The 15,535-nt window shown below is 47.4% G+C and overlaps 1 protein-coding gene across 1 annotated transcript in view; it reads right to left on the bottom strand.

Annotated features, from left to right (window-relative positions):
• The window catches only part of LOC130481869 (proto-oncogene Mas-like), an 81,437-nt gene extending 66,227 nt beyond the window's left edge, over positions 1-15,210 (bottom strand). The window contains exons 1-2 of the mRNA XM_056854654.1: positions 15,114-15,210; positions 14,847-15,027 (exon numbers count right to left, since the gene is read on the bottom strand). Of these exons, the coding sequence (XP_056710632.1) occupies positions 14,847-15,027; positions 15,114-15,210 (278 nt within the window). The remainder of the gene's footprint in view (positions 1-14,846; positions 15,028-15,113) is intronic.
• Between the last annotated feature and the right edge of the window lie 325 nt (positions 15,211-15,535).

Genomic DNA, 15,535 nt, shown 5'->3' with positions numbered 1-15,535 from the left:
GTCCAATTGCTAAAGCGGCCATTTTCTCCAGGGGAACTGACTTCTATCAGCTGGAGATCAGTTGTAATAGCAGGAGATCTCCAGCTAAAACCTGGTGGTTGGCAGCCCTACTAAAGGACCACCTTTTTCCATAAGTTCATGCCTACCTGTTGAAGCTGCAAGTGTAGCACCTTGAGTCCCTGACATGCTATCAGCTAAAAAAAGGTGTTTTAGAGGTGGTTCTGGGAGAGGGTGGAGTCTGGAAATAATGTTATGTTGCTACTCGGTGATGCTCTAGGCTGCCATTCCTAGTCTCTATGGTCTTTACCATAGAAGTCAGAGTGTTAGACTAGGATTTGGGAATGTTTGTGTGTTAAGTGCTGTCAAGTCACTTCCGACTCATGATGACCCTATTAATTAATGAGCTCCAAAATGTCCTATCATTAATAGCCTTGCTCAGGTCTTGCAAATGGAGGGTCGTGGCTTTCTTGTGAAGTTAATACATCTCACATTGGGTCTTATTTTTTTCCTGCTGCCTTCAGCTTCTCCTAGCATTATTGTATTTTCCAGTGACACTTGTCTTCTCATGATGTGACCAAAGTATTTCGAATCCTTGCTCTGTCACGGAAGTCTGCTGGGTGATCTTGGGCCAGTCACATACAGTCTAACTTACTTCACAGGGTTGTCGTGAGAATAAAATGGAGGAGAGGAGATTAATGAATGAAGATAAAATGGAGAAGGAGACAATGTTGTATGCTAATGTGTGTCCCCATTGGGGAGAAACACAGGGCATAAATAAGATAAAATTAAAATAAATTAATTAAATAGCCAGTTTGTATTCACTCCAGTTTCTCAGGAGTCAGTCTACACTCTCAGGCTCTATAAGACCTGGAGTTGCTCATATGATCTGGGGAGAGGCTGTGGCTCAGTGGCAGAGAATCTGCTTGGCATGCAGAAAGTCCCAAGTTCAATCCCAGGCATCTACTTTTAAAGGGACTAGGCAGTTGATGATGTGAAAGATCTTCCTGAGATTCTGGAGAGCTGCTGCTGGTCTGAGTACACCTTCAGCAGATGACCCCGTGTTCTGGTTCCTTACATAAATGTTGAGTAATTGTGTGAAACAGTAACAGTTGAAGCTCCATGAAAGAGTGAAGGGTAGATTAGAAGGCCCTGCCGAAATGACATTAAAGCACTACGAAAAGAAGGGAGATCAGACTTATTCTCCCATTTGAAGATGGACCAAGTGTCTGAGTCAGCATAAGACAGCTTCATGTGTTCATGTGACAAACTGCTGAGTCACTACAATGCAGTACCTTCTCCTGCTGGATGCTTGAGGGGCACCCAAGTTCAAGTGTTCCCTCCTTCTTCTGGCCAGCCTCCATGGCAAAAGAGAGAAGACTGGCTGGTGGACTCCCCTGTGCTTTGCATTCCCAGGATGAACCTTAACATACAAACATAAGAAAAGCCATGCTGGATCAGACCAAGGCCCATTGAGTCCAGCAGTCTGTTCACACAGTGGCCAACCAGGTACACCCAGGAAGCCCACAAACAAGACAACTGCAGCAGTACCATCCTGCCTGTGTTCCACAGAACCTAATATAATAGGCATGCTCCTCTGATCCTGGAGAGCATAGGTATGCATCATGACTAGTATTCATTTTGACTAGTTGCCATGGATAGCCCCATCCCCCATAAGAACACTAGGCCACTCTGGATCAGACCAAGGCCCATCAAGTCAAGCAGTCTGTTCACACAGTGGCCAACCAGGTGCCTCTAGGAAGCCCACAAACAAGATGACTGCAGCAGCATTGTCCTGCCTATGTTCCACAGCATCTAATATAATAGGTATGCTCCTCTGATCCTGGAGAGAATAGGAATGCATCATGACTAGTATTCATTTTGACTAGTAGCCATGATAGCCCCATCTTCCATTAAAATGTTCACTCTCCTCTTAAAGCCTTCCAAATTGGCTGCCATCACCACCTCCTGGGGCAGAGAGTTCCACAATTTGACTATGTGTCATGTGAAGAAAGACTTCCTTTGATCTGTTTTGAATCTCTCACCTGCCAGCTTCAGCAGATGATCCCGCATTCTGGTACCTTACATAAGTGTTGCATGACTGTAAAACAGTAACAGTCAAAGCTACGCATTAAAATAAGAACATAAGAAAAGCCATGCTGGATCAGACCAAGGCCCATCAAGTCCAGCAGTCTGTTCACACAGAGCCAGCCAGGTGTCACTAGGAAGCCCACAAACAAGACAACTGCAGCTGCATTGTCCTGCCTGTGTTCCACCGCACCTAATATAATGGACATGCTCCTCTGATCCTGAAGAGAATGGGTATGCATCAAGACTAGTATTTGTTTTGACTAGTAGCCATGGATAGCCCTCTTCTCCATGAACATGTCCACTCCCCTCTTCAAGCCTTCCAAGTTGGCAGCCATCACCTCATCCTGGGGCAGGGAGTTCCACAATTTAACTATGTATCATGTGAAGAAAGACTTCCTTTGATCTGTTTTGAATCTCTCACCCTCCAGCTTCAGCAGATGATCCCGCATTTTGGTTCCTTACATAAATGTTGAGTAACAGTAACAGTCGAAGCTCCATGAGAGAGTGAAGGGTAGATTATTGCCGAAATGCCAATAAAGCACGACAAAAAGAAGGGAGATCACACTTATTCTCCCATTTGAAGATAGGCAGAAACGCAGCATCTGGCAAGAAGAGAAGGGACTTCAGTCCACTTCTGACGGCAATGTGATTAGCTGTGGTTTTCTTTTTGTTGTAAAGAAACAGATTCACAGGAGGATCTTCCCCTGGGCTGCAAAGCATTCAGGGCAATAATGATTTAACAAGACCGCTTATGCCGGGTTGATCCTTCTGCTGGAGGCACAAATGAGCTGCCGGCCTTCAGGCGCTATTGGAGAATCAATCCATGCCGCTGAGGACTCTCAAGACTAGCTTTGCTGTTTCCTGTGATCAACGTCCAGATTAGCAGCAGACGAGGGCTCCTTCCCTCTGCTCTTTTGCCGAAGTATTCTTCATTTCTTTTCTTTTTTTTTAAGCTGTCAAAAAACGTGAGCAAACTGAACGTGTTGGCTGTGGCTTTTGACTATGCACTCATCACTATTTCCAACACCCCTCCCCCCTTCCCAATAGAAAAGTCTTACACAGTATCTCTCATCTTGGGTCACGGAAAAATCGAGCCACTCCACTTTACAACCTATCTGAGATGACATTTGGCTGTCTCCCCGTATTTCAATCCGGGAGAAAGTTTGGGAAGTTTGTGAACGAACAGTGCCACCTACTGGCCATTGTATGTTTCCCAAAGATGGGGGGGGTTTTTTACGCACAATAAAAGATGGCCCAGGCTAGCTCGATCTCGTCAGAGCTCAGAAGCTAAGCAGAGTTGGCCCTGGTCATTATTTGGATGGGAGACCACTGAGAAAGGGCTGTTGATTCAGTTCGGTCTGAACTGAAAAACAGCCAAATTTCCCGCAATTTGGCAATTTTTCGGTTCGGACAAAACAAACTCAAAAAGGGGGGGAAACCGGGGAGCCGAATTCGCCGAGTTCGGGGTGTTCCTGAATAAATTCGGCGAATTCGGCCCCTTTAAACAGATCTGCGCCTTCCAGCTGTAAGGCGCAGATCTGTTCCCCCCCCCCCCCCCCGGCGCCTCCAGGGAGCTTCCCTGGAGGCGCGCGGCGGGCCCTTTAAATAGATCTGCGCCTCCCATCCGGAGATCTATTTAAAGCCCCCCCCCCAGCCCTGCCGGGAAACCCTCTGCGCTGCCTGGGTCCCGGCAGGGCTGGGGGGGGCTTTAAATAGATCTGTGCCTCCCGACTGGGAGGCACAAATCTGTTTGAAGACCCGCCACGTGCCTCCAGGGAGCTTCCCTGGAGGCGCACAGTGGGCCCTTTAAATAGATCTGTGCCTCCTATTTAAAGCCCCCCCCAGCCCTGCCGGGACTCCCGGCAGGGCTGGCGGGGGGCTGGCAAGCCCCTCTGCGCTGCCTGCGCAGACAGCGCAGAGGGGCTTGTTTAAAGCCCCCCCCCCCGCGCGCCTTCAGGGAATCTCCCTGAAGGTGCGCGGGAGGCCGAATTTTCTCCCAAACTCCGGATCCCCCCGAATTTCCGGGGATCCAAAGCGGGGGAGTTCGGACTTCGGCACGGCCCGAATAAAAACGGACCGAATTTTGCCGAAGCCAAACTATACCGATTTTTTTTTTCAACAGCAAGCAATATCCGAGGCACTAGGCAGAAGCAGGCAATGGCAAACTACCTTTGAATATCTCTTGCCTTGAGAATCAGGCTCCACCCTCAAAATTTCCAGGTATTTCCCAACCCGGAGCTGGCAACCCTATGGGAGTCCCAACAGTTTTTTTTTTATCAAGGGTGTGTGTGGAGGCGTATGCACACATGTGCATGTATGTGAGGGTAAGCATCTCTTTTTATGCGGGTGATCCCCCCCCCCCCACACACACACATAAATACACTCTGGTGGTTTTGGAAACCTTCTCCTCAAATCTGCTGTTTGCATTTGTGGGTATTTTTGTTTTCCTGATTAAACAAAACAAAACAAAACAAAAATCCTTTGCCCATTGTAAATCTGGTACGGTATGACTGCTTCACACAGTATGGTTTCAATATGGTTACATCCATGAGGTGGAAAAATGAATAAAGAGGTTGAAACATTCCAATCCCTTAGAGCTCCATTTTCAAGGATCTCTTGTTACAGAGCATCGACTTAAGTTGGTAGCCACAGTTGACAATACTGGGTTAGATGAGGTAATAGTCTGATATAGTGTGAACCAGATTCTTACATTCATATTTTATCATCTCAGGGTTGTTGTCTGAAAATAAGCCATCCTCTTTCCTCCATGCAACAAGGCATTTTGATTCTTTCCCAGCAATCGCAGGTCATCCCTAAATTCTTGTCTTTCTTTAATGAAGTATGAACTCTATCAACTATAGGGTTGCCAACTCCAGGTTGGGAAATACCTGAAGGTTTATGGGGTGGAGCCTGAGGAGGGCGGGGTTTGGGGAGGGAAGGGACTTCAATGCCATAGAGTCCAATTGCCAAAGCGGCCGTTTTCTCCAGGGGAACTGATCTCTATCGGCTGGAAATCAGTTATAATAGCAGGCAGTCTCCAGCTACTAACTAGTAGTTGGCAACCCTAATTCACTAGCAAGAGCCAACCTATGCATGTTTATTAGTGTTGCCAACCTCCAGGTACTAGCTGGAGATCTCCTGCTATTACAACTGATATCCAGCCACAGTCTAGGCCCAAGAGTTACCTGTTCTGTTTCCCAGCTGCTGGAACAGCCTGCCTGATGAGGCCTAGGAAGACTCCCATGCTCCTTTAATTATTTGGAAGGTGTAGAAGGGAATTGTTCAGGATAATGATTTAATAAAGGAAATGTGGTCATAACTAGTGCCTGTGAAATTTAGGTATTTTTTCACTGCTTTGTATAGTGTGTAACATTGCATTGTATCCCTAATTTTTGTAATCAAGTTTTCTTTAATTGATTGTTGTATATATAAGTTGAAGAGGAGGAAGAAGAAGAGTTGGGTTTTATATACTGACTTCCTCTACTTTTTAGGAGACTCAAACTAGCTTGCAATCTCCTTCCCTTCCTCTCTCCCCAACAGACACCTTGTGAGGTAGGTGGGGCTGAAAGAATTCAGAGAGAACTGTGACTAACCCAAGGTCACCCAGCTTGCTTCATGCGGAGGAGTGAGGAATCACTCCTGGTTCTCCAGAGTAGAGTCTAGCACTCTTAACCATTATACCTTGCTGCCTCTTTGAGTATCCCTTATCTGAAATCCTTGGGACCAGAGGTTTTCTTTATTTCGGATCTTTCCATATTTTGGCATATTTGCATAAATATAATGAGATCTCTTGGGGATGGGACCCAAGTCTAAGCACAGAATTCATTTATGTTTTATACACACCTTATACACAGAGCCTGCAGGTAATTTTATACAATATTTTTTAATAATTTTGTGCTGGGGGGCATCATGGGAACCTGCCGTTGGTGCAACTGGACTGCACACGTGCCATTTTATTACCCTTTGTAGGCACTCGAAAAGTTTTGGACTTTGGATATCAGAATTCCGGATAAGGGATACTCAACCTGTATTAGACCCCCCGCCCCTTTTTTTGCCATCAAGTCACATCAGACTTATGGCGACTCCTGGTGAGGTTTTTAAGGCAAGATACATTCAGAGGCGAACATAAGAAAAGCCATGCTGCATCAGACCAAGGCCCATCGAGTCCAGCAGTCTGTTCACACAGTGGCCAACTAGGTGCCTCTAAGAAGCCCACAAATAAGAAAACTGCAGCACCATCCTGCCTGTGTTCCACAGCACCTAATATAATAGGCATGCTCCTCTGATACTAGAGAGAATAGGTATGCATTGTGACTTGTATTCATTTTGACTAGTAGCCATGGATAGCCCTTTCCTCCATGAACATGTCCACTCCCCTCTTCAAGCCTTCCAAGTTGACAGCTATCACCACATCCTGGGGCAGAGAGTTCCACAAGTTAACACAATTGGAAGGTGGTTTCCCAATGCCTGCCTCCATCCTGGGGTTCCTTGGAGGTCTCCCATCCAAATACTTACCACAGTCGACCCTGCTTAGCTCCTGAGCTCTGACGAGAACAGGTTAGCCTGGGCCATCCAGGTCAGGGCTTTTTATTGTATATAGCATTCTGTTTAGTGCACTACTTTAATTTTGTAATTTTGTTTATTGGATGGTTGATTGGATGGTGCACTGTAACCTGCCTTGAGTCTTGGTGAGAAAGGCAGGTTATAAATGAATTAACAAATGAATAAACAAATGTTAAGCTGGAACGTGTCCAGAGGAGGGCAAGAAATATGGTGAAGGGTCTGGAGACCAAGTCCTATGAGGAAAGGTTGAAGGAGCTGGGTATGTTTAGCCTGAAGAGGAGAAGACTGAGAGGAGATATGATAACCATCTTCAAGTACTTGAAGGGCTGTCACGTAGAGGATGGTGCTGAGTTGTTTTCTGTGGCTCCAGAAGGTCGGACCAGAACCAACAGGTTGAAATTAAATCAAAAGAGTTTCCATCTAGACAATAGGAAGAATTTTCTAACAGTCAGAGCGGTTCCTCAGCAGAGCAGGCTTCCTCGGGAGGTGGTGAGCTCTCCTTCCCTGGAGGTTTTTAAGAAGAGGCTAGATGGCCATCCGTCAGCAATGCTGATTCTATGACCTTAGGCAAATGATGAGAGGGAGGGCACCTTGGCCATCTTCTGGGCATAGAGTAGGGGTCATTATGTGTGTAGGTGTGTGTGTGTGTGGGGGGGGAAGATAGTTTGGAATTTCCTCCATTGTGCAGGGGGTTGGACTAGATGACCCTAGTGGTCCCTTCCAACTCTATGATTCTATGATTCTAAGTGAAAGGAAGTTACTTCAGTATAGCCAGCTGTACAAATTGCATGCATCACCTGCAACAGCATATATTAGAGAATGTGATAAACAGCCTATACATATCCACTTCCCATTTTGTATCCTAAATTTCCACCATTTTTGTTGGCGTTCTGGACCCGCCGTTACCAGCCTCTTTTCACGTTTTTCCAGAGCTGACCTTCCTGAATCAGATAACAAGCATGAAGTCATCACTTCTGCAGATTCGAAGCACATTCTGCCTGGCATGTGAACATCAAAAGAGATTGGGCAGTTGATAATTGGGTCTAATTGGAGATGGTAACAGTCTTTACCTGGAGGCAAATGAGGCTCAGTCAGGTGTGGAGCATTTGGAAAATGCCACGGCAATTGCTTCCGGGCTGACCCAGTGAAAATCACCCACTTAGCAGTGAAACAGAGAAACTATTTCTCCTCCTTAGTCAATGAAGTCAAGCTGCCTTGTAAATAATGTATGTGAAGGCAGTGGAAAGTTTGTGATTAGCTTCTCCAGTCTCCAAGCCCCTTGGGACCGCATGGTGGGAAATCTATAGAATCTCTGCCAGTTTTAAAGAACAAGCCTCGACAACGCGTGATCTGACAAGAGAGATGTAGTTCACCGGCTGCTCGACAGCTGTTGATGGCAGCTTACTGAGGTCTCAGCCCTGACCTGGATGGCTCAGGCTAGCCTGATCTCATCAGATCTCAGATGCTAAGCAGGGTCAGCCTTGGTTAGTCCTTGGATGGAAGAACACCAAAAAAGTTCAGAATTGCTACCCAGGTGCAGGCAATGTCAAACCACCTCTGTTAATCTCTTGCCTTGAAAACCCTTTGGGGTCTGTTATGACTTGATGACACTTTCTTCCACTATGGGGAGAGGTCGTGGCTCAGTGGTAGAGCCTCTGCTTGGCATGCAAAAGGTTCCAGGTTCAATCCCCAGCATCTCCAGTTAAAGGGACTAGGCAAATAGGTGATGGGAATGACCTCCACCCAAGACCCTGGAGAGCCGCTGCCGGTCTGAGTAGACTGTACTGATTTTGATGGACCAAGGGTCTGATTCAGTATAAGTAGGGTTGCCAGCCTCCAGGTGATGGCAGGCGATCTCCAGCTGACAGAGGTCAATTCACCTGGAGAAAATGGCAGCTTTGGCAATTGGACTCTATGGCATTGAAGTCCCTCCCCTCCCCACACCACACCCTCCTCAGGCTCCATCCCAAAAACCTCCCACCGGTGGTGAAGAGGGACCTGGAAAACCTAAGTATAAGGCAGCTTCATGTGTGCTCAACCACTATGGATGTGCTCAACCACTATGGTCATCTTTGGAGGCCTGCTTTGGGTACCTTCTACCTTCTGATTTTAGATGGATGGCAACCTGGAAGAGGGCCTTCTCAGTCATGGCACCAAAGCTCTGGAACTCTCTCCCCAGGGAGAGTAATCTGTTCCTATCTGTTGCCCTCTTCCGCCAGCAGGTGAAGGCTATTTTGTTTGGTCTGGCATTCTTTTATTTACTTACTTACTTTATTTCTTTATATCCCACCTTACTCCCCAATGGGGACCCAAAGCAGCTTTACATCATTATCTTCTCCTCCATTTTATCTTCACAACAACCCTATGAAGTTGGTAGGCTGTGAGTGTGGGACATGTTCAAGGTCACCCCTCAAGCTTCCATGGCAGTATGGAGATCTGAACCATGATACCATGCTGACTTAATCCCTAACCAATGTTTGTTATGTTTTCTATCTATTTTAACTTGGTTTTAATTGTTTTAATGATGTGTGTTTTGGAGGGGGGAGGATGATTTGAACAGTTTTGAAATGTGATTTTTTTTGCATACGTGTTTTAAATGGTCGGCTGCTTTACTGGCCTTTGCAAGGGCAAGAAAGCAGGATGCAAATGTGGTCAACAAGCAAATAAACAAACAACTGTTTTGCCAAGATGGAGTCTTGCAATGTTTGCTGAAGTGCGAAAGGAAGAAGTCTGCACTTCTTTGCTTTTGTTTTGTACAAGGACTGCAACATTCCTGGGCTGGTTTCCAGAATGGCTGCTATGGGGGATTCGTGCTCCATATGGGATCTCTTAACTGGCAGCTGAAACAGCCGTACCCTCTCTGGAGGAAGACGCCGAATATGAAACCAAACAGCGGGCCTCAGCAATTTAGACCACCGCTAACTGCTTTCCGTGGGATGGGAACCTCTTTCCTTTAATAACTCCGGGAGCCCAAGTGCAGACCGAAATGTATCCCCTTGATTTCTTAACACGTCTCCATTAATAATGCAGGCTGTTTGTTTCGCCGCGACAGAATTTTTAAACCGAACATCTTTGGAAACTCTTTCGGATGGATGTTGCTTGTCTAATTAGCAATATGTTTGTCACATTTCTGCCTCATCCCGAGGAGAATAGCTCCCCAAATGCCGGCGCGTTCATTGCATCTCATTAAGAATGTATGGCCCATTACGGTTTTGATACCTGTAATAGTATTGACTCTTTGGTGGGAGGATTTAAAAAAAACAACACACACAAAAAGCAACCCTACACAAAACAGAGCCATTTCAAAGGCTGCCTTTAAGAAGTTGGATGGCACTAAAAACTCAGATTTGGACGGGGAATAAACACGGCCCTTGGTGTATTCCGCACATCCTTAAGTCAGCTCGTTTGTTCTACAAACGCCTCCCTTTGAGAAGAAAATTCACCAAACTTGTAATGTCACCCGGCCCGGGAAGGCGGAATCTTTGCTACTGGAGTCGGATGCTACGGAACAATGAAATCATTGGATTCCAATTTGTCGAAGCGGATCCTGCGACACAAACCGTCCGGTAGAGATATTGGCATGATTGGCAATAGGTCAGCAGTGGAGAAGAAGTCATTGCGATATTTGCTTTGAGAGTGGCATGTTTGCTGCAGCTTGGACAAATCACTGGAGGGGGGGGAATCACTCATCTTGAAAACTTTTGTGAGGGTTGCCTGCTACGGATTGGGAAATACCTGCAGATTTTGGGGGTGGAGTCTGAGGAGGGCGGGGTTTGGAGAGGGAAGGGACTTCATTGTCATAGAGTCCATTTGGCAAAGCGGCCATTTTCTCCAGGGGAACTGATTTCTACTGCTTGGAGATTGGTTGTACTAATGGGAGATCTCCAGCCACCACCTGGAGGTTGGCAACCCTAACATTCATGGTGTTCCAGTGCTGAATGGGACACTTTTGTTCTCCTGGCTGCTGCCTCTTCCCAGAGCCATTTTTCTACTTATTATACCACAAGGTTTCGTAGACTAGACTACTGTAATGCATTAAACATTGGTCTCCCTCTTTGTTTGACCCTCCCCTGCTCTAACTGCTACACCACACTGGCTTTCACAGTGTGGCTGCTTCTGAACAGAAACAAGCAGCCAGTCCTAGCTGAGTGGTATCAAATTGTGCGGTAACAACCAGAGGTGGCTGCCAGGCCTGGGGTTGCCAACCTCCAGGTGAGACCTGGAGATTTCCAAAAATTACAACTGAACTCCAGATGACATAGATCAATTACCCTAGAGAAAATGACTGCTTTAGAGGGTGGACTCCATGACACTTCAGAGTACTGAATTCCTTCCCCTCCCTAAGTCCTGCCCTCCTCAGACTCCACCACAAAATCTCCAGGAATTTCCCAAGCAGGAGTTGGCAACCCTAGTGAAACCTGACCCCTATGAGTTCTTCCAACATAGGCCTGGAAAGGACCCTGCCCTCCCTCCTGCCTTTTTCCTCACAGAAGCCCAGTCTGGAATACTGCAGCTGCTTGTCACACAAGGGAGTCCATTGTTTAAAGCTGCAGGCACTCCTTTTATCATTTTTGGGGGGTTTCAACAGCCCAATGCATTTTTTTTATTTCAGATTTTTCTGCAAACCTGAGGCATTGTTCTTGCCCATTCACAGCTGCCGTTGCTGGATTTAAGTATCCTCAGGTTTGGCCAATTTTGCTGTTACTATATAGATGATGATGATTAAAAACACAACACAATATGAATAGAACAACAATGATAAAAACACACAAGAAGTTACAATTTAAAAACTCCAAATATGACTGCCAATAAATAAAGACTAAATCAGTCAAATGCAGTCCTAAATAAAACTGTCTTCCACTGCCTCCTGAAGATTGACAGTGAGGCAGCCTGGGGAGGTTGCTCCATAATAGTGGGGCTGCCACCGAAAAGGCCCTATCTCATATGCCCACCAGATGAGCTTCTTTAATTGGTGGGACTGTCAGGAAGGCCTCTTCCTGTGATCTTAATTCCCCAGCAGAAACGTATGGGAGATTCTGAGATTAGGGATAAATAATATTCCCCATTTCATTTCATATTAGTTTCGTTGTCAACAATTAAGAACATAAGAAAGGCCCTGCTGGATCAGACCAAGGCCCATCAAGTCCAGCAGTCTGTTCACACAGTGGCCAACCAAGTGCCTCCAGGAAGCCCCCAAACAAGACGAGTGCAGCAGCACCATCCTGCCTGTGTTCCACCGCACCCAAAATAATAGGCATGCTCCTCTGATACTAGAGAGAATAGAGAATTCCACTTCTCTGTTTATTTGGAGATTCTTTTGTATGGTGTTCAAATGTTTTTAATGACTAACCTATACAATATCTGTACATTTCCCTACAAATCCATTATATGTGTCTAATGCTTATTTACAGATAGTCACAAATAACACCGGGGGAAAAATACATACCTTTTACAGGAAAAGTGTAGTGTAACATAACAGCAAATGGTACAAAAATCATGGGTTTGATTTACTCAATGGAGAAGCAAAATCAAACTAGGGCTTTTTGAATATTTGAAACTATTCATATCTGAGAAGGTATTTATTCTAGCTTTATTTTTCATGAGTATTATGGTTTTGTTGGCATGGCAAACGAGAGAAATGTGTATGCCTCTGCACACCTGTATAAATAAGGATGCCACCTGGCTGATATTTTACCAGCCTGCTGATTTTGCAATGCTTGAGCTACTTATTGGTCTTAGCTATGAAAAAAAATAAACAAAACACCTTTCCTCAGAGGTTAGATTGCCATCTGTCAGCAATGCTGATTTTATAGCCTTAAGCAGATGATGAGAGGGAGGGCATATTGGTCATCTTATGGGCATGTAGTGGGGGTCACTGGGGGTGGGAGGGGGGTAGTTGTGAATTTCCTGCATTGTGCAGGGGGTTGGACTAGATGACCCTGGTGGTCCCTTCCAACTATATGATTCAATGAAGAAGAAGCAGCAGCAGAGCCCCTGGGCCAGTGTAAGTCGCCCTGCGCCAGTGTCTGTGCCAGTTTGCATGGCACAAGTGGGACGGACTCCGGCGTAGGGGTCACGCCGGTTCTTGTGCAGCTCTGCCTCCACCCTTTCAGGATTGGATGGTCAAACTCAGAACTGAATGTTCTTCGCATGTTTCCGTTCTCCAAACAGCTCAGACCAATTCAATGCACACAAAGTTATCCTCCCTAGCAGCTGTCTGAAGTTGCTTAAAACTGCGTTGGTGAGTCAGTGGCAGTCAATCCCAGATCTCTTTGAAGATATATATGAAAAATAGTAAAAGATAAGAGTGGCATGAGAAGACAGAAAGGGCTGATTCATCTTACGACAGGTAGGAGACAGATTGAGAAAGGGAGTAAAGGAAGGGGAAAGATTAGTTATATTTAAGAGCACAGTTGCAGAGAGTTTTTTACTCTTCAAACAAATAAACACACTGTTGACTCTTGAAAGGGCCAGGACCAAGGCACAGAATCGCATTCTCAAATCAGTGCTGTAGTTTTCCAAGATGGCATGACCACCCTGACCGCGTCTGATCACGTCTGATCTTGGAAGTTAAGCAGGGGTGGATCTGGTTAGTTCTCAGATGGGAGACCATCTGGGAATGTGTGCGTGTGTGTGAAGTGTCGTCAAGTCGCAGCCGACTCATGGTGACCCCTTATGTGGTTTAAAAGGCAAGAGACTAACAGAGGTGATTTGCCATTGTTTTCCTCTGCATAGCAACCCTGGTATTCCTTGGTGGTCTCCCATCCAAATACTAACCGGGTCTGACCATGCTTAGCTTATGAGATCTGACAAGTTCAGGCAATACCATGCTGCCTTCCCTCCTCATCATATGGAAATACCAGGTGCCATAGTTTTCCAAGGACACATGAACACATGAAGCTGCCATATACTGAATCAGACCCTTGGTCCATCAAAGCCAGTATTGTCTACTCAGACCGGCAGCGGTTTGAGGGGGGGGGAACTTTGCCCTTTCTGCAGAGGGTGTGTGCCCGCTCGCCTCCGCGGGAGTGTGTGCTGTGCTCTGCTTTTGTTTTTTGCCCCTAGCCTGGGGTTGAGTGCGACAGTGCTGCTTGCGTGAGTCTCTCCCCGGCGCCGCTCGGCACCCGCACCACCTCCTTGTTTTTTTCCCCGTTTGGGGTTAAGCTGAGCCGTACTGTTTTGAGGGGGGGAGGCTTCGCCTGTTCTGCAGAGGGTGTGTGCCCGCTCGCCTCTGCGGGAGTGTGTGCTGTGCTGTGCTTTTGTTTTTTGCCCCTAGCCTGGGGTTGAGTGCGACGATGCGGCTTGCGTGAGTCTCTCCCCGGCGCCGCTTGGCACCCGCACCTCCTCCTCCTTGGTTTTTTCCCCGTTTGGGGCCAAGCCATACTGGTTTGAGAGGGGGGGTTTCGCCCACTCTGCCTGTGTGTGTGCCCGCTCACGTCTCTCTCTCCCTGGTTTGATGGGGGGGGGGCTTCAGTTGTGTGTCCTCAGCTTTTCCCTCATTCATAGGATCAGTTAGGCGGCATCTGGCCTAGGGCCCTTGCATTTCAACCCTCGCTGTAGGGCCGGTCAGCTTCTCGAAAACTAGGCTCAGCTAGGTCTTTAAAAGGGCGAGGGATCTTGACTTTTAAGTAGATCACAACTAGGTAAAACGTTTGTTGGGTAGCCCCTAGCCTGTCTTGTGGATGACTGCTGCCGGTAGAAGTAGTCAAAGGTGAGGGAAGTGTGTCCATCTTTGCAGAGAGAACACTCCTCCTGGTTGCTGAGGGAACCATTGTTGGAGTGCAGAATTAGATAGGGTTCAACTTATCCCAGGCTCCCGGCCATTACTTCCCCCTTTTAAAAAGTTTTGGAAATCCATCTCCAGGGTTAAACCCAGACAGGTCTCTAGACTAGGTTCCCCCAGGTACCGAACCAAACAAATCAGCAGGTATTTAAGTTAGGTTAGGTTAGGGGCGGGCCTATTGTTAACAGTTAGTTATCTTGGGGGCGGGTACGTAAAAAGTTCTCAGCTCAGGGACTGATCCTACTCCAGGACAGCTAGCGAATCAGTTAAACTTCCCCACAGTACAGGTAGCCAGAGTTTGGCCCAGGGGAACAATGAGTGGCAGGGGTGCAGGTAAGAGGGGTCCGAGGGGGGAACAAAGCAAAAGACTAGAGGGGGGAGGGGAGGGGGAGGGCTTCGGCTTGCCCCCGACCTGGGCGGGAAGTAGCTCCAGAGCTCCTCCAAGATCCAGCGGCGGATGCTCTTTCCCGAGGGGGCCTCTGGAGCTGCAACCAGTGACAACAGGTGCTGCTGGCACTGGGCGGGGGACTGCTGCTGCTGTTCAGGCTGTCCCTCCTCCTGCTCCTCCTGGTGCTGCTGTTGTGGAGACTTTCCTGCAGCAGCGGGAGGAGGAGGAGGGGGAGCAGTCTGGGGAGGAAGTGGGGCTGAGTTTCTTTGACGCGGGTCTGTCGGAGCTCACCCCCCACTTCGAAGAGGGTGGTGCAGGAGCTTGCACGGTTGCTGGACAGCCCGTCAACTTTGCCTGCTTCTTCACTCCCCAGCAGCAGTTCTTCCATGGGGGCATGGAAGGAGAGGGTGGGGGAGGTGCAAGAGGAAGAGATGGAGGAGGTGCAGGTGTGCCTGCCATCTCAACCCCTTCCCCCGTCGCCACCTCCCCCAGGGTTCTCTAGACACAACGTGTCTGACCCAAGCACCTCTAGGCAGGTTGCTCCTGTGGCACCCGGGGCGGCCCAGCCGCTTGGGAGCCAGTTCACATCCTCGATCTGAAAGCACTTCCAGGTGTCACAGGATGATCCACGACTTGCTCAGTGCCAGCTCTGTAGGGTCAGTTGAGGGAAAGACCTCCATCATCTCTCGATCTCTGCACTCCAGAACCATCTT

This window comes from Euleptes europaea, chromosome 8 (assembly GCF_029931775.1).
Source record: "Euleptes europaea isolate rEulEur1 chromosome 8, rEulEur1.hap1, whole genome shotgun sequence".
NCBI classification, from domain to species: domain Eukaryota; kingdom Metazoa; phylum Chordata; class Lepidosauria; order Squamata; family Sphaerodactylidae; genus Euleptes; species Euleptes europaea.
Note: the sequence above shows the minus strand (reverse complement) of the source record. Positions and strands in the feature narration are given on the sequence as shown.